The sequence below is a fragment of the Marmota flaviventris genome, chromosome 1, assembly GCF_047511675.1.
Source record: "Marmota flaviventris isolate mMarFla1 chromosome 1, mMarFla1.hap1, whole genome shotgun sequence".
NCBI classification, from domain to species: Eukaryota; Metazoa; Chordata; class Mammalia; order Rodentia; family Sciuridae; genus Marmota; species Marmota flaviventris.
In genome coordinates this window covers 64,363,829-64,391,298 of record NC_092498.1, presented here as the reverse complement: position 1 = coordinate 64,391,298, position 27,470 = coordinate 64,363,829, and the positions used below count along the sequence as shown (strand labels likewise).

The 27,470-nt window shown below is 31.1% G+C and overlaps 1 protein-coding gene across 3 annotated transcripts in view; it reads left to right on the top strand.

The window, feature by feature from the left end:
- Cacna2d1 (calcium voltage-gated channel auxiliary subunit alpha2delta 1) overlaps positions 1-27,470 on the top strand; it is a 465,343-nt gene that overhangs the window by 267,940 nt on the left and 169,933 nt on the right. For all 3 annotated transcript variants that reach the window (XR_011707765.1, XM_027926328.2, XM_027926327.2), the window contains exon 5: positions 15,198-15,239. Coding sequence is in view for 2 of the 3 variants with exons in the window: in XM_027926328.2 (XP_027782129.1) it covers positions 15,198-15,239 (42 nt within the window). In the remaining variant the exon portion in view is untranslated. The remainder of the gene's footprint in view (positions 1-15,197; positions 15,240-27,470) is intronic.

The following is a 27,470-nucleotide window of genomic DNA, read 5'->3' as shown; positions in this document are numbered from 1 at the left end:
TAGATCCAAAAATCATTTCAATGAAGATTGAACAAAAAATGGTACAGCAAACAGCTTTCAGTTGTACAATTGAACAATTTTCTTCTACTTACAGAGATTTGAATTTGAATGTGTAAACTAAGCAACCAGCTTATTGGAGATAAAAATCTAAAAAAATACATATTTATTTTGTGAATCCTATATAATGCATCACATAGCTCTTTCAGGATAGCTTTGTTTCCTTTATAAATGGCTGGTTTGCTGTTAGCTTATAAATTGTAAGTGCTCAGAATTTTTTCTTGGATATATCTAAATTCTTTCCTGACTCCCCAAGGAATATAGTCTTCTAGTCATCTCAACAATAACAATGAAAAAAAAAAAAACAATAAAAACTTCAAAAAGGAAGAAAATTACCTAAGAGTCACTTTAGACAGATTATAGGATCTGCCGAAAGCTTAGCTTTTCATGCACCTTTGATATCAGGAATGGCCTCTGCATGGCAAAGTCATGTATTTGACCTAGTGTGTGAGTTTAGAAGAATCACACAATTTATAGTTGGAACATATCATGCAACTGCCTGGCTGGTCAGGCTGTGGAAGTCGGCCAAGGTAATCAGTGGTGCTACAGAGGTTACAGCCTCTTCTGAGTTTTCTCAAATCATCAAAAATTGGTAAGCTGCTACTAAATTATCAGTGCAACCATTTTAATATTGCTTTAGTGTATTTCAAAGTGAGAATTAAATGAACAAAGCTCTATAATTACTTTCTCTATATAAACTGAAAGTACTATTGAAACATATATTTTATTAACAATTTAAAAAAAATTCACAAAATATGCACACAGGCCTGATGTTACTCCTTTTCACTGTATTGTTTCAGATTTAATTGTAAAGCTAGTGGTCAGTAATAAAACATCCTTCTTTCCCTTAAGAATTCCTGAAATAGCATTAATTTTTTAAAAATTTCAGAAATAACTATAAATGCATATATGACACAATAGTATAAATTAAGATTGCCAGATTTAGTACCTAAAATATCTGATACCCTAGTAACATTCGAATTTCTGATAAACAAGTATATTGTTTGTGTAAATTTAGAATATACTTTTAGTAAACAAAATTTTTATTATTTTTATTATTAGATTTAATTTTCTGTGTTCAGAGTATCCTGTGTTTGTCAAATCTATGGTATAAATAAAATCATTTTCTAAATATTATATTCTTTCATAATGTTGAATGATTGCTAAGTTTTCTTAAACCATGAAATAACTATATAAGTATCTCATGTGCTAATCAGGTAGATTTAGTCATTCCACTATGTGTGTATATGTGTGTGTGTACATGAGTATGTACACATCTATATAAATATTTCAAAATATCATGTGGTAAATACACACAAATTTATCAGTCAACAAAAAAATAATAATTTAAAACTAAAGATATTTTCTCATTTTTTTTTTAAAAAGAACCTGCTGTGTGAATGGTGCCACATGACTGAGTGACTCAAGAGGCTGAGGCAAGTGGATCGCAAGTTCAAAGCCAGCCTCAGCAACTTAGTGAGACTCTGTCCCTGCCAAAAGAAAAAAAAAAGAAAAATACTGGGATGTGCCTCAGTGGTTAAGCACACATGGGTTCAATCCCCAGGACCAAAAATGAAAAAAAAAAAAAAAAAAAAAGCCTAAGATCTGCTTTCTCTAAAGCAACTACTAAGCAATATTAGGCCAATTACCTAAACTGGTTTTAGTATTATTTACTTGATGGTGAAAGGAGATATTAATACCCATCAGCTTTGATTAATATTTTTTGTTTATCTTATATTATTGTGTCACTACCTTGATGATATATAGTTTGATGCATTTAGGTTTAGAATTTTGATGATAATTTTATTTGATCTGCTGTCAACTCATTTATTTATTCCCCTATGGTGTTTCTAGATCTGTTATTTTTTTATTAAATAAAAAAATCCACCTGAGTAATCAATATATAAAGTATACTGGAATAAAAACTTCAGTCTTCCAATTTTGTAGAAAGGAAATAAGTTCTGGTGTCTGTAAAGGTTAATTAGGTGCTAATATATTCTCTTCATTCTTCTCACCTGGATATTGCCTTTGAAATTGCTTGATTCTTTAAATGTAAAATATTTTCCAGACAGGGTTTCTTATGTGCTAGGAAAGAAGTCAACATGATCAAAAGATGACTATGTTAATGGTGTTCCTTTGTTCCACAACACATTTGCAATCATAGTTTAAAAAGTAGACAACTCTGTAATTGGCTCCATGTCTCTGCAATATTTTTGTTCTCTCCAGAAGTGACACCAACTTCTTAATATTGAAGTAATTTAGGTAAACCTTTGGCTAATCAAGTGATTTTGTTTCCTAACAAAACAAAACAAAAAACCCCCAATGTCTTTTTTATACTGTTCTTATGCTTAGCTTAATTAAATCTTTTTTTAGCATTTAGAAATTTTTACTTGATGTTTCAACCTTCTTTTATTCTATTTGTAACTGTATTAGACAAATGTATTACACATATTTAAATAAGGGCCTTGATTATGATTATATGAAGGTCTTAAAATTGAATTCTAGATAACATTATTTAGACATACACATCTCCTTAAAATCTGAAAAATTCTTTCCGATAAATTTTAAGGTTAAGTTACAATTGCAACTGTTTGAAGTTCAAGTTCTTTGCCCAATTGATAATGAGAAGACAAAACAACTTTGGCTGGGTTAATCCCTTTACTGTCACAGGCCAAGAATTGGACCTAGGAGTGAAATGTGAACCTTTTTACTTGACAATTATTCATAATTGTATTACATCATTCTGTCAGTCTTGGGGGCAATTTGTCTATGATGTTTGGATAACATAAAGATTTTTATTTAATACTCTAAAGCAAAAGCATTACATTTTCTTAAAAAATACCATATAAAATTAGAATGACTGATTTATTAAAATCTGCCTGAGAAATAAGCATGGTCCACAGAATTTTTTTTTTCTTTTAGTTTGGACAGCAGATGAAATTAAGTATACAATGTAACCAGCACTGTGAGGAGTTCTTAGGATTTGTTGAGAATCTTAGATTCTTGCTTTCAGAAATTAACATTTTAACAATCATGCATGTTTTAATTAGGGACAAGTTATATCTGAATCAGTGAACAATTTGAATTTAAAACATTCTTTGAAATGTAACTTAATTAGATACAGTTACTAAAACTAGGCTAATGAAATAGAGGGATTTTTACTTGTTTCCAAAGCAACTATGTATTATTCAGATAGAATGGAGTGCCTCTAAAAAAAAAAAGTCCTTTTATTTCTTCTGCAGTAGCATTCCTTTCTTTACAATTTTAGCAATTATTTTTGCAGACAAGTAGAACAAATACACTAACCTTGACTTTTTTTAAAAAAAAAACCACTGATTTCTATTTTACATATAAATGACTGTTATTTCATTATGTTAATAAAAGATAGCAGTGGTTGATCTTCTATCGTTAATATATGCCATGTGGAGAGATTGCCAGATTGTGTATGGTAGGTATAAAGAGGTTGAGAATGTTATCTTAAACAGCTATCCCTCAGAAACACAGTTATAATTTTCAAGGATAAATGAATATCCTTTGAATTGACCTTTTAAGATCAAAAGAAAAACAATGATTAGAGGTTGGTCTTGCAGTTGTACATGCTTCTATAGAAGATGTCAGAGATTTCAAATAAAAAGGAAAAACTTTGCCTTTGTTTCTCAAAACAGAAAGACATCTCTGCATTCTGTTGAATATGCACACCAGAAAAAGAAGCATACTAATCAAAGGCTCACAGAAAACAATAGATAGATCCAGATACTAAGACTGCTTCTGTGATCTAAACAAAACAATCACTCAGGGGAAACTTCACAACATACAAATGGAAGTATTCTAGAGACCATATTTATCAACCAAATCATCATTTTACAGAGGAGGAACCCAAAGCCTTAGCGAAGTCATTCATCCAGCTGGTCAGTGCTGAAAATCATTTAGTTGACTTAATCATGTGCTCAGTAACTATTTTAAAGCATTTACTGTATGCCTACAGTAGATGCTCTTAGTTCCCTGCCTGCATCTCAGTGCCCAGGAACCTGCATGCATGTTCTATTCTACTCCTATACATTCCTCCAGCATCTTCCTGCAAATCTTGGCCTTTGAAGGATTTCTTCACAGCCTTGATTGTGCAGGAGTGAATCCTCCCAACCAATGATAGCTGGTGTGAATGGATACTAGAGCAGACTTCTTACTCTTTGGATGGAAGAGTTTTGTATGATGCTCTATAGTATCACAAAGGCTCCAGGTTTTTTTTTTTTCTTTCTTTCTTTCTTTCTCTCTCTCTCTTTCTTTCTTTCTTTTTTCTTTTTCTTTAAACACACCATGATTTTCATTTCTTTGCTTTTTGTCTTGCTTTTCCACTATCCTATTAGTGTTCCCTGGGGTTGCTTCACAAGTTCCCTGTGCTCAAGTCCTTGTCTTAGTGTCTGTTTTTGGTGAGCCAAATCTACAATAACTGTAGATACAGTCCATAGAGACCTTGTTGTACAAGATAAAATGAATTTAGACTTCCTAGCTGTGTTCTTATATATAAAGTTGTATGTATTTAAAAAATGTTTACTTTCTGCTTTATTAAGCCTGGATTTTGAGACTATTTCCTTAAAGGGACTTAAACCTAGTATATGATATCCAAGCTAAACAGTAACATATTTGTTTTACTGTTATCTCTTTTCATCTATGGTCAGAAACCCTTTGTCTCAATAGTGGAGAATAGAGAGGGAGAAGAGAAAGAAATCTAAAGATCAATATAGTATAATGTTTATGAAATTTTTATTGATATCATTTTTAAAAAGATAATACTTATTGCATATCTAAAATATTTTGTGAGGTTAAATTCTATCCTATAATAGACATATAGTGAATGTCTCTTATCCTGTCTCTTCCATCCTATATAATTCTTAATGCCCAATAAGAGATAAGTTAAATTGGTGTAGTGATAAACAGTTTAGTGTCCTTTGAGGTCTTAATTTTAACCAGATTATTTTACAATTAATAATTAATTGACAATAATGTGAGTCATTATACTTTGTCTTAGAATCATGATTTTTCTGAGGTTGATAGTGATTAATTTGGAAAGGTGGTGCTAATGATTCCATTGGACAAACTGACAAAATTTTATTGCCAGGATATCATATTATGATAAAATGCTATTAATTTGATCATGAGTCAAGAAGATGTGGCTGGTCTAACTCAAGGGGAAGCATAAAAGTTGAAATATTTTGGTGGCTTAAATATTTATGCTTTAGATGATTATACCTAAAGCTTCCTTGAAGTTACAGATTAAAGGAGATTAGAGCAAATTTCTTGGCATTATTGATGTGTGGGTTTAATTTTGGACTGAGTTTCCCTGGAGATTTTGTGCTATGGAACATAATATATTTATATTCTCATATTCTACTTTTATTTTACTCCTATGATTTAAGTCGTGTGTTTATTGATATAATTTGAAGCACCAGAATAGCTTGTAGGCAGATTCCTGTTAAACTTTATAAGATGAAGAAATAAATTGATATTGCTTTTAATGTTTAACAAGGGTCGATTTTTTTTGAGGTTCAAGAACCAAGGAACACTGAAATCACGTGTATTTACATTTTTTTTTTTTTTTGTAATTTGTTATGGGAGTGAAACTTGTCAGTGTTTTAGCTTATGTGAAACTTTTGGAAATGTCTGTGTATTTTCTCTGCAGTGATATGTTTTTTTGTGTGTGTGTATGTGTCCTTGCACACACATGTCTACAAATGCTAGCTTTGTTATTTTAGTCTTGCTTTTCTAATAGTTTATAGGCTTGTGATATTCAATTATTCATCCATCAATCTATTAAATAGCAGTACAACATTCCAAGCAATGTCTCTACTCAAACTGGAATAATTTAATTTTCTCTTTCTTTTTAAACACACTTCTTTTATGTTGAAGTAATTAACATTTTCTTTTGGTGAATGTTACAATTATTTCTGATTATGTCAATAGTTTCATAGCACTGCTTTAGGCTGCAAACTCCTTTTGCAATTAGGTAATTAAACATAATAGACACATGGATCTATTATCTTTTTCTGTGACTACTCCTCTTAAGTAACTTTGGCTTATAGGTTGGCTAACATGCTGGGTCAGTTATTAGGGAATACTTTGTCTGCATTTTACAAATACCACAACAAAACTTTTTTTAAAACTATAATTTTACAAATATACCATGGAAATTATCTCAGGAATAAATGTAAAACTAAAGAAGTACATTACAATATACCAAAATTATTTTCCAATTTTGTTTTTCCAATAAGGCTAATGAAATTCAATTCACATTTTAACACAGATTATAAAACAAAGTTAATAACATAAAATGAATGTATTTAGAAGAGTAAACATTACCTTTATTTATTTTAGGTGAATTATGTAGAGCATATAAGGAATTCACTATCTCCCCAAAGCAGGTCATTCCTGTATTGATAATAACAGATTGGGGATATAAAGACCTGTGTTAAACTCAGTTTGTCTACTCTTAATCTTACCTTTACAATCCACAAAACTGAGATTGATAATGATTTATCTTTAGCAATATATTCTTTTTTAAATTAATTTTTTATTTATATATGACAGCAGAATGCATTACAATTCTTATTACACAAATAGAGCACACTTTTTCAGATCTCTGGTTGTATACAAAGAATATTCACACCATTTTGTGTTTTCATACATGTACTTTGGATAATAATATCCATCACATTCCACCATCATTTCTAAATCCCATATCCCCTTTCTTCCCCTCCCACCCCTCTGCCCTATCTAGAGTTTGTCTATTTCTCTCATGTTCCCCCTCCCTACCCTACTATGAATCAGCCTCCTTATATCAGAGAAAACATTCGTCATTTGGTTTTTTGGGATTGGCTAACTTCAATTAGCATTATCTTCTCTAACACCTTCCATTTATCTTCAAATGCCATGATTTTATTCCCTTTATTGCTGAGTAATATTCCATTGTGTGTGTGTGTGTGTGTGTGTGTATTAATCCATTCATCTATTGAAGGACATCTAGCTTGGTTCCACAGTTTAGCTATTGTGAATTGTGCTGCTATAAACATTGATGTGGCTGTATCCCTGTAGTATGCTGTTTTTAAGTCCTGTGGGTGTAGACTGAGGAGAGGGACAGCTGGGTCAAATAGTGGTTCCATTCCAATTTTCCAAGAAATCTCCATACTGCTTTCCATATTGTCTGCACCTTTTTCAATCTCACCAGCGGTGTATGACTTTAGCTTTTTCCCCACATCCTTGCCAATACTTATTGTTATTTGTCTTCATAATAGCTGCCATTCTGACTGGAGTGAGATGAAATCTCAAGAGTAGTTTTGATTTGCATTTCTCTAATGGTAGCAATATATTCTTTAAAAAAAAAAAAAAAAAAATATATATATATATATATATATATATATATATATATATATATATATATATGTTTATGTTTCCAATGCAGAGCTTGCCATGGTAGAAAGCTCAAAATGTATTTATTATTAAAACAAAAATTAAGAGTTCAAAGAAGAAATAGATTTCTATTTTATCATTATAGCCCATGGATTATTGAACAACACCTTAATGATAGTATTTTGATATCATATTTTTAAAGAAATTGTGATATTCAAGCATATAGTTCAAATGTATAGTTATTTAATTTTTATGATGCAGACAAAACTAGTGGATAATTGATACGAAAAAAGGGAAAGAAGTAAGTTTTAAAATGACTTGCTGATATATTGCTCACTAAATATTTAGTTGGTGCTAAGTAACTTTGTCAGAAAGATGATTATAAAATTGTCAGAAAAATATTAAAATGATTTGTATTTGAGGTAAATGTTTTTGAGCCCTTGTTTTCATTGATTTTCTAAAATTTTTCTGCTAGAATTTTAAATTCTAGACAAAATTTTTATGTAAGAACACAACTGAAGTTTTATTTCTCAAATCTTGCTCACATTTTGCAAACCACCAGAATTTGATTTAAAAGATGGACACAAGAAAGGACATAGATGTTGAGTCCTGTGATCTTTAAGGAATCAGGATGGAGTAGCATCCAGGATATGGATTGGGCATTGATTATGAAACAGTTATATTCTTATATTGCCACCATTGGAAATTAGAGTTCAAACAAATGTCATTGACAATTAGTAACAGAAAACTGGGATGGATAAATCATTGCAGGGACTGTGGCATTCTATAAGTACTAGTAACTGCAGAAGATAGAATCCAAATTCTAAACTGGCTTAACAAGAACTTTATAAATCATTGGTCCTTTAATCATGAAGTCAATGGAAGGAGCTAGCCTCTGGCTTGGATAGATGCAGGCTTTAATAGTTTCAGCTTTTCCCACTGTAACTACCCCTGGACCCATTATTTCTGCAGAAGAACAGGAAAATCAAATACTATTATTTGGTAGTTGTAGGCATTTACTAATTGCTATGGTCAAAGAAGAGGATGGTAGGATTTGCTAGCCACATAGTATCACATGATTTTTCTTTTTAAGAAATAAGCCATTCTCGAAGACAGCATAGTTTTTAAACAGGAAAAAAAAATATTACCAAGTTTAGCAAATCTTCATGTCTATTATTTTTTAAAATATGACAACATCTGATTTAACTGTGTCATTTCCTCCAACAAGATTACATATTTTGGGTATTGGATGGACAAGCAAACTTTTTTTTAATACAAGACTGAAATTTTTTTTGGTAAGAGTAAATAAAGATTTATATATAAAGAAGATGAAGGGATAGAAAGAAAATGTTTAGAATCAGAGAAATTCGAACACCTCAATACCCCAATACCAGGATGCATATGGAATCATCAATTAGTTATCACTTCTGTTGTATTTTTCCTATTATTTAATTTGGTTTACCAGATTAAAAATAGCAACAGTTAGCAATTCAATTTCTTCTCTACTCTGCTGCATAGAAAGTACTTTAAGTCAAACAGACTCACAGCATAAAAACTGATCTAAAAAAATAAAATTAAATATAGCTCAGTTGGTAGAGTGCTTGTCTCACATGCACAAGGCCCTCAGTTCAATTCTCAGCACCACACACACACACAAAATCATGTATACATAGCAGATAAATTCTATGGATATCTCTACTTTTTTACATATATAAACATTAGTTGTCAACATTTATGTGTACCACACACCATAGTAAAAACTTTACAGCTTCATTTCATTTATTATCCTCTGTCACACAGTGTGAAGGTAGATTTACCAAATGTCTTCTGTAATCTGGCAATTCTGATCTCTAGCTGAACCTGTACCCATCATTATTTTTTCTAAACTACATTTTCTTAAACATGTTCATGAGATCTTTACTTCAAACACCTATAATTATGTGGCAAAATATTTTTTCAAGGACTACATTCCTATAAATATTTGCTCATATTCACATCTTCCATGTGCACAAACAACCACACATACACATGTTCCTAGGTTCTTTTATTCACACAGTTCTACCAAGCTGCTGGTTGACATGTGGCCAGTACAGAAATTGTTTTGAACATAAAAGTAGTGACATAAGTGGTTTCTGGGCCAAATTGCTATCAATATGCTTTTCTGGTGTTATCAACATTAATACAATTTGACTTGTGAATGATTTTAGTTAAACAACATGGTCTTGGCTTGCAGGAGTCATTAACATAACTCATTTTTAATGAAGAGTATCTCATAATTTTCAACTGATTGCATATTTGGAACTCAGGAGTGATAAAAATTACAAGGAGCATGCTATATTTTTTAAAAAGCCACATTAATGAAAAATACAGCTGCCCAAAATTTGTTAGGTTGTCGATCATGTGCACAGCCAAGGTATAGCCAAGAAAAGAGAATAAGCAAATTGGACAGCAAGTTAATCTCTGTTTGAATGTTGAATGTGCTGTACATTTCAAATGTTGATAATAAAATTCTAATTTTAATTTCCAATATTTTAGTCTTATCTTTGGCAACATCTTATTTCTACACAGAAGCTTGGTACTTAGGCCTTAGATTTTTCACATAAACTATTCACCAGAGGCTGGCTTAGAGAGACATGTCATGCAAAGAGCTGTCACTCACAATATGCATTTTAAAGATGAAATAGTTTATTTTGCCCAGGTGTAATTTTTGACTCCCAATAGATATTTGGAGTCTAAAATATTTTTTTTTCTCAACTTGCTAGGGGGTGTTTTAAATTTCAGTCAGCAGAAGTATTATATTAGCATGGACCCATTTGGGTCAATTCATTTTGAGGAAATAATAAATAAGTAAACTATTTGGTTAAAATTTGGAAATAAAACAATTTGTTCTTGTCATCTGGTGGAGCTTAAATTATGAAAAATAGCTCTATAAACGTTTAACTAATCCAAGAATCTAGTTCGAGGTGGTTGCTGGCTTTATTCCATGATGTTGTGCATAATGTCCTGAAATTTCCTGAAAACCTCTGCGTTTGAATGTGAACTACATTCTAAGATGATGTTTAATAATTTTTATTAAATCATTTAGACAGAAGGATAATAGGGAAATAAGACTCTATAACCTGTGCCTCTGGCAGTTAGCTTATGTGCCACAGTTTTAATGAAAGTATTTAGTGATATTGGGATACCCATGAACTCTCTGGAGGGAGGAATTGAGGTAGTTTTGAGTAAGGACAGGCAAGTTTCTCTTTCTCTTTGTATCTCACTGATCAACAGAGGGGGACTGTTTTAAGTGTCCGGAATACTTAATTCTCACTTATTTTGAAAACTGGAGCATTTTAGTTCACGTAGGAGTGCGATCCAAGTATAATAAGGCAATTTTCACATATAGCAGATCAGAATGACTGTCTTAGTTGCATCATCTTCTCGCCACAGATGAGTTGAAGGGTGACAGCTTGGTCCCTGTGGTTAGGTGCAGATATTATTCATCATTGTTTCTTGAACACAGCACAGAGAAGGTCACCAGTGTAATTCTTGTGTGAATGGAATATGGCTCCCTCTGCTGATTCTGTGACCCAGAAACCTTCCTGCACAAAGTCTAGGTGGGATGTAAGAAAGGGGACATGATTAAACAAGGAATTCAGCTGAGACTTTGCCTCTTCTCCTTTAATTCTTCCCACTTAAGGTATTTACTGTATTTATAAAATTTCTCCTCTTATTTTCTTTAGCACAGAGTTCATTTTAACCAAAAGCTCATCTCTAAAAAAACATCAGATCATAGAATCTGGTTGATTCAGTGTATAATTCCCCTTCCTAGAATTGTTTTTTATCCCATTCCTTTAACGATTGACTCTGGATGTATTTTGGTAATTCAGCTATTTGAATTACTCTACTGGAGACTGATTTAGTTCAACATTGCAGCACCTCTTAATATATATTTTCATGTAGTAGAGAAGATGGCTATTAAAAAAAAAGATGGTTATAAATAAAAATTATTTTTATTTATAAAAAATCACCCAATTATGATTTTTCTCAAACTTTAATAACTTCTGAGCCAAGTAATTCTGAAACAGTATAAACAAAATCCCAAATAAATCCTTACAATTTTCTATAAGAACATACGATGAACTGGGGCTGGAAAAATATTTTAAATGGCTGAAAAATCAAATGCTTTATGAAAGTTTGCATTTATTTTAGTGACGTTTTACCCTGGAAGAGCACTGTATTGATTGAGTAATGCCAGTTTATAGTTTCTTCAAATCCTGATTTCCTATGTCAATTTATCCTTAATGTTTTTCTGTTATGTGTAATAAATGGATAATGTGCATTCTGCATAAGAAAAGTTTGTAGCTTGAAGATGTGAAGGTATATTTATGATAGTGAGGTTAACAAAAATGTTCCTAAACCAAAAGGAGCCTTGTCATGAGACACTGGACATATCCAGTTGCATCCACTGTCTGTCATCTTCTTAACCTGAGCAGACACAGTTGATTAAGTGCTTTATCATTTTAATGTTTTCTGTAAAACACATTCATTCTTTTTGCATTTATGTTTTGACCATGTGAGAAATGAACATTGTATTAAGAAAGAGCTATTTTAAAACAGAGATATAAAATACCAGTTACATGAAGGAGTATAGATAGTTTACCGTATAGTATGTTTTTATGTCCAATTTAAACATAGATGCACATATATTAATAGTATTATACATATTTTATGTAGTGTATATATATGTGTATATATATATATATATATATATATATATATATATATATATACATCCAAATTATATTTAGATATATTTGTGCTATTTGCATTTTTAAGTTGTCTTTAAAAAATCAACTTGTATAATTGTGTCATCCTAAATCCAGAAAGTGTTGTGCGAACGTTAAATAAAATTTGGAATACACCTTTTTGACAACAATTTTAGCAATATACAGATTCTGAAAGAGAAATTAGGCAACAGAGTTTTGTATAAAATGTATGGTTAAAAAGGAAAAAAAAATTAAGAAATTCTCAAAGTTAGATTTTATTAATTTTAATTTTAATTTCAATTGATCTTAACCAAATGAAAATACTGAGATAGAATGGATACTAGCATTTTCTTTTCTATTTGTTTGTTTATTATTTTCTTTTGTAATGGTGGGGATTGAACCCAGGATCACACATACTAGGCAAGTGCTCAACCACTAAGCCACATGCCCAACCCAATAATAGCATTTCTTTATCACACTTGTATCCTCTTCCAACAGCCTATGTATGCGGAACTCTTAATCTTCAGTTTAATAAGTACTCTTCATATGTTCATATACAGAAGAAAAGCTGACCTGTCAGTTTCATCTATTAGTTCTAGCACTGTGAGCCAAGTGTAATCATAGGACAAACCCAGGTTGTCTTATGTAAATGATCTATAGCCATTTTTTTTTTTTTTTACCTAGGAAGTAAGAGTAGATGCATTTATCTTATGTGCCTTTCTTGGCATAGTGATGTGTGTATAAGTGAATTTATATCTGTTGAAAAGGTGATGCTGGTGAACTGCTTGAAATATACTGTTATTTCACCTTGTTTTCTTCATGTTCTAGTTCTGTAAATATAAGCAAGCATTTGGAAGAAAATAAAGTATAAAATGAAGATAAACTTATTCAGTCGTATAACTTTTGTTAGAATCTATATTCTGAACTGCAAATTGCCTCCTAAGTATAAATTACAGAGTTGCAAGTGGGATCAATAAACTAGTAATTAGGTTAGGGTCCCAGGTGGATTTAGATAATTCTCTTGGTTTGTGTATGTGATGAGTTCTGATTTGGTATTTTGACTCTTGACTCCTGTTACAAAATAAGTGGTATAAGAAATATTTCAGGAATTAGAATTTTTGTGCATATTAAAATACTCTAGTTATGTACTTCCTCTTTTTTAAAATTTTTTGATTTTAAGGATTGAACCCAGGTGTGCTTTACCACTGAGCTGTAACTTCAGCCTTTAGGTTTTACATTGAGACAGGGCCTCACTAAGTTATGAGGCTATCCTGGAACTTTCAATCCTCTTGCTTCAGCTTCTTGAGTTGCTGGGATTATAGGCAGGTGCCACCGTGTCCAGTTCTAGCTACTTTATTCTTTACCCAAAAAAATCAAATTAAATAGTACATTATTTTCATGTGTATCTATAAAGTACTAATTTAAAAAAAAACCCCTATAAATGAAAAGAAGGAAGAGCAGTAGAATAGATGAAAAGTAACAGGGAGTAGGAGGAGTGGAGAGTAAGGGGTGTACTAGGGATTGAATTGGAGTAAATTATATTTTATGCTAATTATGTCAAAATCAACTCAGATATCATGTATAAATATAATGCACTAATTTTTTAAAAGGAAAAAAAGCGATTCTAATGAAATTCTAGTCCTTCAGTTTCATTCAGTATTATGAATCATATTTTCTAATATTCATATAGATCTTCTTTGTTCTTCAGAGAAACCTATATTTTATTTATCTTGAGTCTCATGGAGTATTTTTCAAGTAAAAATGGCTGGGACTGACTTCTGTATCAAACAAATTGGGAAACAAAGCAAAACATATTTTTCTCTTAGAGATTTATAAGTACAGTCATGTACTGAAGCTTTGTGGAGTCCTGCCCTCAAGTGACAATTGTTGCTGTTTTCTAATGCCATGACTATTGAATACTTTTTCCATGACATCTATTAATAACCAGCGATTTTTAAAATATACTTTGAGATATATTTACTAAGTTTTCCCAAAGTTTTGTTTTCTTAAAAAAATCTATATTTTGTGTCTGCTTCTAATATAATTTTAGAATATTGGTGTTGGTGGATTATTTAAGAGGTAGAGAACAAACATTCTTACCGAGTGTTCAGATTACTGCCAAAGACAGGGACTGCATCTACGTCTAGATGAAAAAGGGAAACCAGCATAGGTGTTTTATTCTTGTGGTGCACACACTGGTCTCAGACACAAGAATAGGAATTTAAAGTTTTTCGACAATCATTTTATTCATCCTCCCTTTTCCATTGTCCCTCTGTAGCCCCATTTGTAGCCCTAATTCATATTTATGGTATATTTCTGCAACACTTATGTGCAAAATTGCCCATTCATATTTATTCTTGCTGAAAATCCAATGTCATTTCACCTCTTAGATTCAATATGAGAGTTGCAGTGCCTTGATAAACCTATTTGTTTGCTATCTAGATCCAGATTCAATATGAGAGTTGCAGTGCCTTAGATAAACAGATTTTTTTTTTTTTGCTATCTAGATCCAGTTGCTTTCTAAATCTCATGAGGAAATTTCTACCAATATTGCATAGATAACACATTTTTCAAGAATCCATTTAATACTGGAGATTTAAATATATTTATGTATGTATTTTTTAAATCATACTTTTAACAGAATATTGGTAAGGTGCTTGTATTACCTGCTTCTGAAGTTATCCTGTTTTTTCTTAATATAGGTGTGTGTTTATCCATGATGTCAATAATGCATTTGACACACAATTCCAGTACTATACTGAGGTTTTTTTCTCAAATGCAAGGTGTGCTTTTTTAACACCACTGATATACAGTTTTAATCTGTTCTTATAAACATTGACTTATCTTTATGGATTTCTGTGGAATATACTGAGAAAGGAATATTATGGGAAGTTTATTGTTTAAAACATGCTTAAAATATTTATAGTGTTTGATCCAGTATTCTGTTTTATTCTACTCAGTAAAGCACTCTTCTTTTCTTTCTTGTAGAGCAATGAAGTTGTCTACTACAATGCCAAGGATGATCTTGATGTGAGTATTAAAATTTTTACATTAAGTTCTTAATTAAAATTACTGCATTTAGAGAGCAAATTGAGCTTGGTAGGTTTACTTTTTAAGAAAACATTATACAGCATGAACAAAATTTTAGTTCTAGCAAGGTAATGATGAATTTTAGTGTTTATGTGATTTTTTTGTTGTTGTTGTTGTTTTTACCAGCTGTTACTGGCTTTTTCCTAAGTAGAAATCCATGTGTTTCTCTGGATCTGAACTTCCACTGTACTCTGTCTATATCTCAATGCAGTGCATTGCCTTGAATACTCTGCATCCTATTGGTAATGCTGAATACAAAGATCAGATCCCATTCATCTCTGCTTCCTGGCTCCTGTCACCAGGGCCACCTTACCTCTTTTCTTGTGTGAACTGCCTACATTATTGAGAATGATTTATTTCAACTATAATGTGAAAGATACCCCAGAAGCTCTGTAACTGGCCCTGCTGTCCAGTCTTTGAAACATAGTGGTTACATGTTAGGCCTTCCTTCCTTCCTTCCTTCCTTCCTTCCTTCCTTCCTTCCTTCCTTCCTTCCTTCCTTTTTCTCCTCTGCTAGGTAAGTGCTCTATCACTAAACTATACTGACAGCCTCATCCTTAGGACTTTTTAAATGAATGACTCTAATTGACATTTTCAAATTATTTGTGAAAATGAATTATTTCAGCACTAATGAATTACTTCTAATATTGTCACTTCTGGATAATCATTGAGGAGACATTTTAATTAGATATGGTGGAAATATTTCAAAATTACAAAATAAAGTATACATTTAAGTTTTTAAATTTACATGTTTGATCATTTGCAAAAGAATATATCTAGATACAGTTGTTTATCCAAAAGCATTTGTCATGGCCTTCCTGTATTTTAAGTACTCACCTATGAACTTAGGCTATATCAGTGAACAAAATAAAAATGAATATAATCAGATTATTAGTGTCATTCAGACATTTTTAAAATCTGAATTTAAAAAATATTCTATACTATTTTATGGCATTTTTTCTCCCAATGACTTAAGGGGAATGTAGAGAAAAAAACAAGTAGAGCTGGTCGTCAAAAAATTTTGGAAAACATAGAAAATATATTTTGCTGAAATGTCACAGCTTCTCAGATTGCACCACTGCTGCTAATACTTCTGAATAATGTAATTAATTGTGCACTAAATTTGCCTGCAGACTGCAAACCATCTTACACAAATTCTCTTAATTCTTACAATAACAATGTGGATGAAATTGTTTTATCTGTAGATGTGGAACTGTTGTTTATAAAGTTATTTTCTTTCCTCTAGATATAGGTAGTTTGTTAGTGATATGTTTTTCTCTTATGAAGAGTGCATGTGTCATTTTCATGATGTAGAGGCTTATTATAGATAAGCTGTCAGCTAACACAAAATATTTTAATAGTAAATTGATTGATGTCAAAATAAATACATTTTTAGAGTGTTTATTTCATCATCAAAATTAGTATTTACTATTTGAAAATTATATGGTCATTGAAAATTCATGTAGAATCGTCAGTCTTTCTGGCAGTCTATTATAAACTGCAACTTCTGTTCAACATTTAGTTTGTGGAATTATGATAGATTTTTTAATATGCAAACCTCCAAGTAAGTGTTGCCTCATGATAATGATACTGATACAGCAAATGCATTTTTTTCTGTACTAAAATAAGTTATATTTTTACATCAACAGAGTAGTTTATTTACTTCTCAGATTTGCTTATAAACTAGGAAGTTATTTTTCTTTTACAGAAAGAAATGTGCCATTTTTCTAAGATTCTACTAATCATGCACAAATCTAGACATGACTTTTTAGTAAGTACTACCCCATTTTCAATCACAATACTTCAAAACATACATGCCCAATGGAGGTAGAAAATTGGACAGTTATGTATATAGAACAGTTGAATTGTACACAGTGTTTTCTTGCATAGTTTACCTACAGAAATATTCATTTAGACATTCAAATAACAGTCTGAGAAATGAAGTCATGGAAGTGAACTTACTGAACATATGATGTGTTTTTGTCTTTTCTCATCTAAAAAATATGGATAATACTACTGTGAGTTAGAATTTTGTGTATAAAAATTATACATTCTCTTTTCTTAGGCCCAAGATGAAATGTAGAAAAGTTAATCAAAACTTGAATAGGAAATGTCACCTTTTAAATTTCAAACTTAAAAATGTTGGCAAGCATTTGTAGAATTTTTCAATGTTTTATATACAAATAGTAAGAATGCCAAAATAATTTGTAAACAATTATTTAATAAGAACTAGATTAGGAATTGGAGACTAATTCATGTACTAGAATAGTCCTAAAACTGTGTCTGCCCATAGGCATTAAATTTTTATAATACTCGACTATTTTTTTTCCATCCAAAGCAAGATACGGCAGTGCAGATGATCTCTAAAGTTCACTCCAGTATTAAACATTCTGAATTCAAGGGCTAAGAGGGCAACTTACAGTCATGCAAGCCCTGAGGTCCTTATTTTAGTTTTCTGCTGTCCTATTCAATGTTTATTGTCAACACTGATGCTCCTATGTCTACAATGTTTTTTTTTATTATTATTATTTTGTTTTTGTTTTTTTGAAATTTTGTTTTTATTTGCATTTTGGATAATGAGGAGGTAAGTGGGAAGGAAGGACAAGTCCTTTGCCTTCAAGAGCATGCTCTGGAGGTTGCACCTCGACACTTCTTTCTGCACCCTCTACAACTTAGTGACCATCTAATAGCAAGAGGATGTAGGCGATAATTTTCCCCCACTTGGATGGGCATGGATACCCAAGTAAAATATAGAGGTTTGTTACTTAAGGGAGAAGGGGTGCGGGTGGTAGTGATTGGAAGATACTTACCAGTTTCTGTACATACCTTCAATTTGCTTTTCCTGAGATATTTAAGCTAATGCTAACACTTCACTCACTCATCTAAATGACTTTTGTCATTTAAACATATTAAAATCTTTAATTAGAGAAAAAATTCTCTTACCTTAAAATAGATTTTATACATTTTCTAATTTCTCCCACTTCATGTTTTGATCACTATGATCAAACTGTTTTCTGAAATTTATTTATTTTACAGTGAAAAGTATTTAAATTTCATAAGGAAATGTTGCACTTGATATTCTACTTCAGGATTTTCTGTGTTTACAATTATTTTCAAAGGTTATTACTTATCTGAAGAAGTGGGACTTACATGAATGATGAAGTTGATTTGTTCTCACCAAAACTTTTGCCATATAGGCAAGTTTAATTGGCTGCTCTAATCCTAGATTTGTATGTGTATTGTTTGATGTTTTTATATTTCAGGTGTTCACAAATCATAATGCCATCACATAGGTTTAGTTTGATTTTGGCTCATCATCCCTGTTCTTCATCCTGGGTTTTCTGCTTATGTATTTAGTTGTGTACTTTTATTTTTCCCGATTATATAATGTTATATCCTTTATTAAAAATTGGTGATTCAAGAGTGTATAATGTGAATGTATCATCTCATAAATGAAAATCTAACATCTAACTAAGCAATGGAACTAATTGGAATACTAAATATTGAGACAATATTGTCAATTAGTAAATTTGACCTTAGTATAGTTCAGTGGTGATATAAGTATCAGAGAACAAAATTTTATTTAAAATGTTATGCCACCTGAAGTAGACTAAAAGATTATAAATCCTGAAGTTTTTTTTTTTTTTTGTATTTTGTTTTTACTGTTTTACTTTCCCCAAGAATTTTGCATTAGCAGAATCTAATTTATTTTACAACTCCCATGACTAGGAGAATATCTATCATTGTCTCCATACCTTTACATAAAGCATTTCCTTTCCTTCTCTAAGACCATCATCCAAGTTTAGACCCTGTTCTCAAATATGTATATTTGAGTTAGCGAAATAATCTAATATTTCTACTTTTTATATCTTTAATTGCATAATTATTATTAATATGTAAATATACCTAAACATTATATTTATAATCCTTCCGTTGTCTAGAACTTAAAATAATTTATTTCTGACTTTGTATGGTATTTAAGACCCTGAAAAAAGTTCACTAGAAACTTTCCTAAGCAGATCCAACTTTTGGTGCAGAAATGGTTTTTTATGCTTGGAGGCACAATTGATCTTTGTAAGTTATTCCCTTGTGATCTCTCTGTACCAATTAAGTTTCCTGAGGGCATTTCTTGTGTATTCACAGCAGCTGACATAGCTCTTATACTGTCTAACACATGGTAGCCACCCAGTAAAGTTTTATTTCTCAACAAATCAGTGAGTTGAAGTTGAAGTTTGAATTTGCATGTTGTGAAATAGCTTAAGAATATCTTCTCTCCTGCAGACCTTGTTTTGTTTTAAGTATTGATTTTCATTACCACCACCAACCTCAGCCCAGACCTGTGAGGGGCTCTGCAGTTTAGAGGATTGGAATTTAAACATACACTTTGAAGAAAATACTTGCCCTTAATGAATGACAATTGTTGGCCAAGAACTGTATCAAATGTTTTATATCATTCTTTGATTTCTAGTTATAGTATGAAAAGGCAAGCAGCAAGGATGAATGCTTGGGGAAAAAAAAAAGAAAAAAAAACCTCAAACCAAAACAACCAAGGGTATCATCTGTCCCTTTCCCAGTCCTGAATTAGGTAGCTGTTTCTTCATTTTAGACTAATAAAACAGGAAATATTCAAGGGGTGGAATACACAAAAGATTTAGTAAACTAGAAATGGCATATGTAGCATTAAAGACACAGAGCCAAGGGCTGGGGTTGTTGCTCAGTGGTAGAGAGCTTGCCTAACATGTGTGAGGCACTGGGTTTGATTCTCAGTGCCGCATATAAATAAAATGAATAAAATAAAAGTCCAACAACATCTAAAACAATTTTTTTTAAAAAAAGCATTAAAAAAAGACACAGAGCCATGATAGTCTCTGAGATACTTACTTCAGCTACTTCAGTAAAAAAGAAAAACAACATTAAATATATTCTTGCTGCCCCAAGTGATTGAGCAAGTGATTTATAAAAATCCAACATATCAACAAAAACTGCTAAAACAAAATTCTCTTTGGAAGAAGGAATTCCACAGTGTGAATTATTCATCAGCGATGCTTAGAGCAAACTTGAGAAATTCTTCCAAAATGTCAAAAAGAAAAATTATGGGAAGAAAGATAATAAATCTGGAGGTCAAAATGCCAAGATATAAACCATAAATCATGTATTCACAAAGATCCAGTCAGCATTTGGATTAGAAAGAATCATTACAGATTTAATGAAATACAACATTTGGGCCTACAAAGATATACATGTGTAATTGTAGATTTTGAGGGCCTACTGCAGATAGGCAAAGATTTTTAAAAGTCAAGAACATTTATACCAAAAACTTGCTAAAGTATATCCAAGAAGAGATCTCTAGTAGGCAGCTAAATATTTAGTGTGGTTGCTTAGGAGAGTGGCCTAGAATAGAGTTTTATGTTTAGCTTATGAGTGGAATTTGAAAATAAGTGGCTGAAATTTCCCCAACAAGTGTGAAGCTATATATATATATATATATATATATATATATATATATATATATAGAGAGAGAGAGAGAGAGAGAGAGAGAGAGAGCAAGGCCAGATTCAACTGCAGATATAATTTGGTGTGCTGAAATAATGTTTAAAACAAAGTAAATATACCTTTTCATGTGGCACATTCTCCAGATTGTCAAAATCCCACCTCTCCCTATTGTCTTATTCTCAGCCTGCTTCACACATCTACACAACATATAAATAATAAAATAAATAAGGTAAGATGACTTAAGATTCTGCAGGGAAGATGTGGGTGGGGTTGGGGAGTTTAGGATGAAAGTAACTTGGGAATAAAGACTAGCTTTCATAATATATGTAAATCACGCAAAAAGGCCATGAGTTTAGTACATGTTGGAATAACGATTAAATTTAGAGCCTTCTGTTTCTACTGCTATTCTATATGTATTATGCTGGTGTGTCACCCAGTTCATATAATGAAAGATATGCTGAAGTATAATCTATTGCTTTTGTTCATTAAAATGATGATACATGACCTCACTGAAAGGTAAAACAAGTATTTAAAGGTTATCAAATTACTCCTTTGGACTCTAACCCTCTTATCCTTCAGGATGGAAATTCTTCAAGGACTTAGGTTTAAGATAATTCCTCAATTATACATTTTATAATGTCTACATCCCTCTACTTAGATTAGTGCTATTTCTATTCATCTTGTGGCAATAAAATAAATGCTTACAACCAGATTGATTAAAAGTAGGGGCTGAAATAAGAGTTAGGATTAATATCTCTTTAGGAATGTATATTATGTTAAAAATTATAGTGGTACTCATTGAAAAAAAATTCCTCTTGACATAAAAATGAAAGTATAACTGAACTGAGCTGTTTGGTGAGCTATAATTCTCATGGAAGGCTTGAAAGCACATATAACCTTACTGGAAATTTAGCACAATCTTTAGTGTGTCTGCTTAACCTGTGGAAGGTAATGTCAACATAGTTACTCTTCTACTTACCTGAATACGATGTCTTATAATTTTTCTAATCAAACTCTAAGTGTTCCTCAAAAAGCAGTTCAAACACCTTCTTGAAGCCTTGTGCAGGTTTCCTAGGTGGCCAATGGCATTCCTTCCAATGGGTATTCTTAGTAACTTGTACATGTTACTGGGTTTAATGGTACAATGCTATAACTACAGTCATATATATTAGCTGTTTGAGACAGACATCTTATTCATTTTGTCTCTTTCATATTATTTAATATTTTTTGAGATAATGCTCATTAAACTTGTGTTTCAATGCTAACATTATTTTAATAGTGTTTGTAAAAATGTGTACTTCTTAAACAGTTGCCATATTTGCAAAGTAAGTAAGAAAGCCCTTATAAGCATGGAGGCATGAAAATTATTTTGTTTCAAGGTTGGTGAAAACATAGTTAAGGGAAGAAATGCCAAGATAACTTTTAATATATACTATATTTCAATAAAATTTTAAAATAAATATTTATTTTCTTTTGGCCATGTGATGGGACTGGCCACAAAGATGGTAGTGTTAGTAGAAAGTATTTGCTCATCTTCCCTTATATTTCCCCTCCTCTCCTTGGTCCCCAGAAAGAGCCATGGGATTAAGAGATACATCAAAGCAGACTGTGGTTTCTTCTATGTTCAAAGCTGGTTCCAGCAGGAGAATAAGTAGCAGAATTAGAATATGTGTCTGCAATTACTTTTATAAAGATCTGGATTTTTTGGTTTGAAGTCTACATTTTTATGATTATTTGTAAATGAAATTTGAACTCAGGCTTATTATATTACTCCATCAAAAGTAAAGTTCTGTCCCATGCTCTATGTAACTAGGTTAGGTAGTAGTTTTGTTGGGTTTTATTTCTAAAGAGGCTATATCATTAAAATATGTCTCATGTTTCAATAAAAATATTTCCATATTTTTTGTCAGGAAAGATGTTTTAAATATACATAAAAGGGAATAGTATAATGAATTTCCATAACTCCTTCATCTATTTTTGCTTAAATAGTTTATACTTATATAGGCAACTCTTTTTTTTTTCTTGTAAACAACAGCAAATTTACAGTACCTGTATATATTGTAAGAAGGATTAGAGGGCAGTGGAGTGTTATGGGCAAGAGATTGTCCCTGAACTGCTCATGCCCAGTTTTGCATCTGAGCTCTGCCATTTTCTGGCTAGATGATATTGGCAAGGTCATATACTGTGTTTTTCACTCAATTGGTATGTATAGATGCTAGCAGTATGAATCTTCTAGAGTTATTGAAAAAATTAGTTATGGCATATAAAGCATTTAGAACCTTTCTTGGTTCTAGTGTATAATCCAGAACTGTTAATGAATGTCATTTCAAAATTATTGTTATTACAGTTAACTTAAGATTTACATGAAGTGGTTTAAGTACTGAGTAGATTTGTGTGTGTAAATGTGTAAATAATGAAAGGGTATTAGATTGAGATGTATTTTATTTTGTTATGAATGTGATGCAAGCATGTGCGTAACTTAAGACAGTGCACATACAAAATAAAAAATCATAGTTGAATCTTCTAAAACACTTATAAAAATATGTAAACACAATGCAGCTGTTTATCTTGAAGCTTAATTTTAGAGTTTACATATTGAAATTATAAAGAAAAATGTCAAAATAAAATTTAAAAACTACAAATGAAATAACTATATGTGAAAATCTGCATTTAAATTCTCTGTAGTTTGGAAATTTATTTAGGTTTTTCATTTTAAGTTTTTAGTAACATTTGTTCCAATGAATCTTTAAGGTCCCTGAAGATTATCAAAGCAAATTCCCCAGGCTTGAGTTATCCAGCAAGCTACACTATTTTCTTAATTCCCAAAGTAAGCAAAAAAGAAATCAGATCTCTACAAACCCTTATTAACCTAATTCTAAGATCTATGTTTCTGACTAAAATCCAAACGAAAGAAGTTCAACTTGGAATTCTTATGTCAGTAAATTCAGTTGATTTATTTGTTGTATTTTTTGGTATTGATTATGTTAAAAATTTGACCTGTCTGGGACATTTGGCTAGTCTGCTGAATTCCCTTACATATTTATGTTGCTATTTATTTTCCTTTTAGTAGAGTCTTGTCCATTTTAAAATTAATTCTAAGATAGTGTCCTACCTAAATGTCTTTTTAAAAGCCTAATATTTTATGATTTTATTTTATAGAAAGAAATAAACTTGATTCTAGAATGATATGGTAGGGATGAACTTGTAGGGATATGCCCTATACAGCAATACAATATATTCTAATTAAGAAAAAAATCAAAGACCAGGTTTATTTTCCAGTGTGTTTTTTAAGTGTCTTATAATATGCAGTCTTTATATTTCAGGTTCCAATATTGACTGATATGGAATGCTCCAGTAGATGATGGCATAGAGATAGCATATTAATTACTTATGTATGATAGTTGATTTATTCTGTGTTTCCTATATTCATGCACTTAAAATAAATGATTTAGTTGTATTGGATGCAGTATGTTTGGATTAAGTAATAGCTAAATTTTATATGCTTATTCTATAACACATAGTAAATGCTTTGTATGCTGTTTATGAAATAAAATTCACAGTAAGTCTTTGGGGCACACACTGTTATTTTAATATTTTTCAGGTAAAGAGAGTAAAATTTAGTGAGCTTAAGTTACTTGTTTTGAATCATATATTTGATATTAGACAGAATATTGAATTGAATGCAATGCAGTCAGTACTGATATTTTAAATCTTATTTTTAACTATTACATAAAAAACAAAAATTATAAATATTAGTGTGATAACACATCCACAGTTTGAAGGTGAAAGTCAGAGGAAAAATATCACTCACATGACTGCATAAACAAGCAGGGGTTTCCATCCTCATATCAAATAAAGTGGACTTCAAGATAAAGTTAATCAGAAGGGATAAAGAAGGACATTTCATTCTGCTTAAGGAAATCCTACATCAACAAGACAATAATTGTAAATATATATGCCCCAAACAATGGAGCATATACATACATCAAACAAACCCTTCTCAATTTCAAGAATCAAATAGACCACAACACAATAATAATGACTTTAACATACCTATCTCACCCCTGGATAGATCTTCCAAACAAAAACTAAACAAAGAAACTACAGAACTAAATAATACAATTAATAATTTAGGCTCAATGGCCATATATAGAGTATTCCATCCATTATCAAGCAAATACACTTTATTCTCAGCACCACATGAATTCTTCTCTAGAATAGACCATATGTTATGCTATAAAGCAACTCTTTGCAAATACAAAAAAAATAGAAATACTACCCTGCATTCTATCAGATTATAATGAAATGAAACTAGAAATCAAATTTAAAAAAAAAAATAGAAGCTACTCCGACACCTGGAGACTAAATAACATGCTATTAAATGATGAATGGATAGCGAAAGATACAAGGGAGGAAATAAAAAAAAAACTTAGAGGAAATGAGAATACCAACACAACATATCAAAAATCTCTGGGACACTATGAAAGCAGCAGTAAGAGGAAAGTTCATTGTGTTGAGCTCATTCATTAAAAGAATGAAAAAAATCAACAAATGAATGACCTAACATTACATCTCAAAGCCCTAGAAAAAGAACAATTCAATACCAAAACAATAGAAGACAAGAAATAATTAAAATCAGACCTGAAATCAATGAAATTGAAACAAAAGAAACAATTCCAAAAAAAAAAAATGAAAAGGTGATTCTTTCAAAAAATATTTAAAATTGATAAACACTAAGCTACACTAATGAAGAGAAAGAGAGAGAAAACTCAGATTACTAAAATTTATGATGAGAAAGGAAATATCACGATGTACACTATTAAAATAGTGTAATTAAAATAGATAATTAGAAACTATTCTGAAAATTTATACTCATAAAATATAAAATCTTGAAGACACCGACAAATTTCTAGAGACATATGATCTACCCAAACTGAATCAGGAGGACATACACAATTTAAACATATCAATTTCAAGCAGTAAAATAGAAGACTCCATCAAAACCTTACCAACCAAGAAAATCCTAGGACCAGTTGGATTCCCAGCTGAGTTCTACAAGACCTTCAAAGAAGAATTAACATCAATACTCCTCAAATTATTGCATGAAATAGGAAAGAAGGGAACCCTTCCAAACTTATTCTATGAGACTTGTACATTGCGTTTTTGAGGCTGCCTTCAAAAATTGTTCCTCATATTGATTTTAATGCTTTACACTCTTGGGTATTTGCTTTCTTGGCAAAGATTGTTTAAACCTTGGTTCTGAGTTGTTCTAGATTAGTGGCATTTATGGTAAGATCTCAGGATCTTAGAGACAGGTTTTTGACTAGTTCTCAGTTGTGTGACTTTAGCCAATCTTTGCCTCAGATATCAAGGAGATAGACACATTTTCTTTTGCAAAGGTTTTTTATTTTTTTTAACCTGAACAGTGTTTTTAAAAGTGTTGTCTATCATAATATTATTTTTAAAAATTTTCTTTGAAGTAGTATTGCATCCTTTATATATATTCTTTTTTAATGTAGTGTATGTTGCTACATGGCTTTCTTAGAGAGTGCTATATTGAATTTTTAGATGCTCTGAAATCCCATAGAGCTTTTCACAATGTATTGGTAGAAACATCCTATTAGAGTGATCCCAAAATATAGGCTGTAAATTTAGACAGAGCATAGACATATATGTGATAGCACATTGCATTCTGATGCTAGTCATTTGAAAATTGCATATGGCATATGAAATTTCAATTACCCTCTAACACTTCTTTTCCATAATACTCACCATATTACAACTCTAATGGTTCCTCTTTTTACTCTGTGCTAGGTTCTGTGATAACCAATTTGCAGCCATTTATCCACCACACAAACTAAAAATAAGTCAATTTCATTTCAGGAATATATTCAGGTTCTATGTTGCAACTTTTAATTTAATGTTATCACAATAATCCTCATCAGAAACCTCCAAAGATGTATTTGAAGAATGCCTATTTTTGCCTTTTAAATTTAATAAAGTAGATATTGCAGTGAGTAGTGAGTAGTATCTTTTTTGACCTGGTTTAGTTCAGAGTTATGTGTGTCATATTCATACTTACCTTTAACTAAGTCTCATCTTTAGAAAATATTTGATTTTTTTTCTTAGTATTACCTACAATTAATTTTTTTAGCTTATTGTCTTTGTGTTATAGAATTGTTTCAGTTGCTTTCTATTCCCTTCCTTTCCCCAAAGTCTGCTTTTGATAGACTATTAATTTCTTCTTTTTATATATCATAATCATTAGTAGAGGAATATGTGGAGACTTAACAGTGGATCTAATTTCTAAGAACTAGAGTTATTCAATGTTCTTTTGATCATTGGTGTGATAAATATACATTTCATGTTAATTTCAAAATACTCTTTTCTTAGTATGTTAAATGAATTGCCTCTGAAGAAATAATGCTATAGATTTTCTGCAAGGCAAATATAAGGAGTTGTAATATTTCAATTACCTAAAGAATGGGAAAAATCTTCTAAATCCATAAAAAGAATATTTTTATTACATTAAGCATGATTAGCCACACTTACGTATTTTTGCAAGGATATTATGGCATTAAATTCACCATTTAATTTTTAAAATTTTCTTACTGTTAAGCTTCCATAAAGTGAAGGTAAAATAATTTTATTTAAATCCTTAGTGTATATTTATTCAGT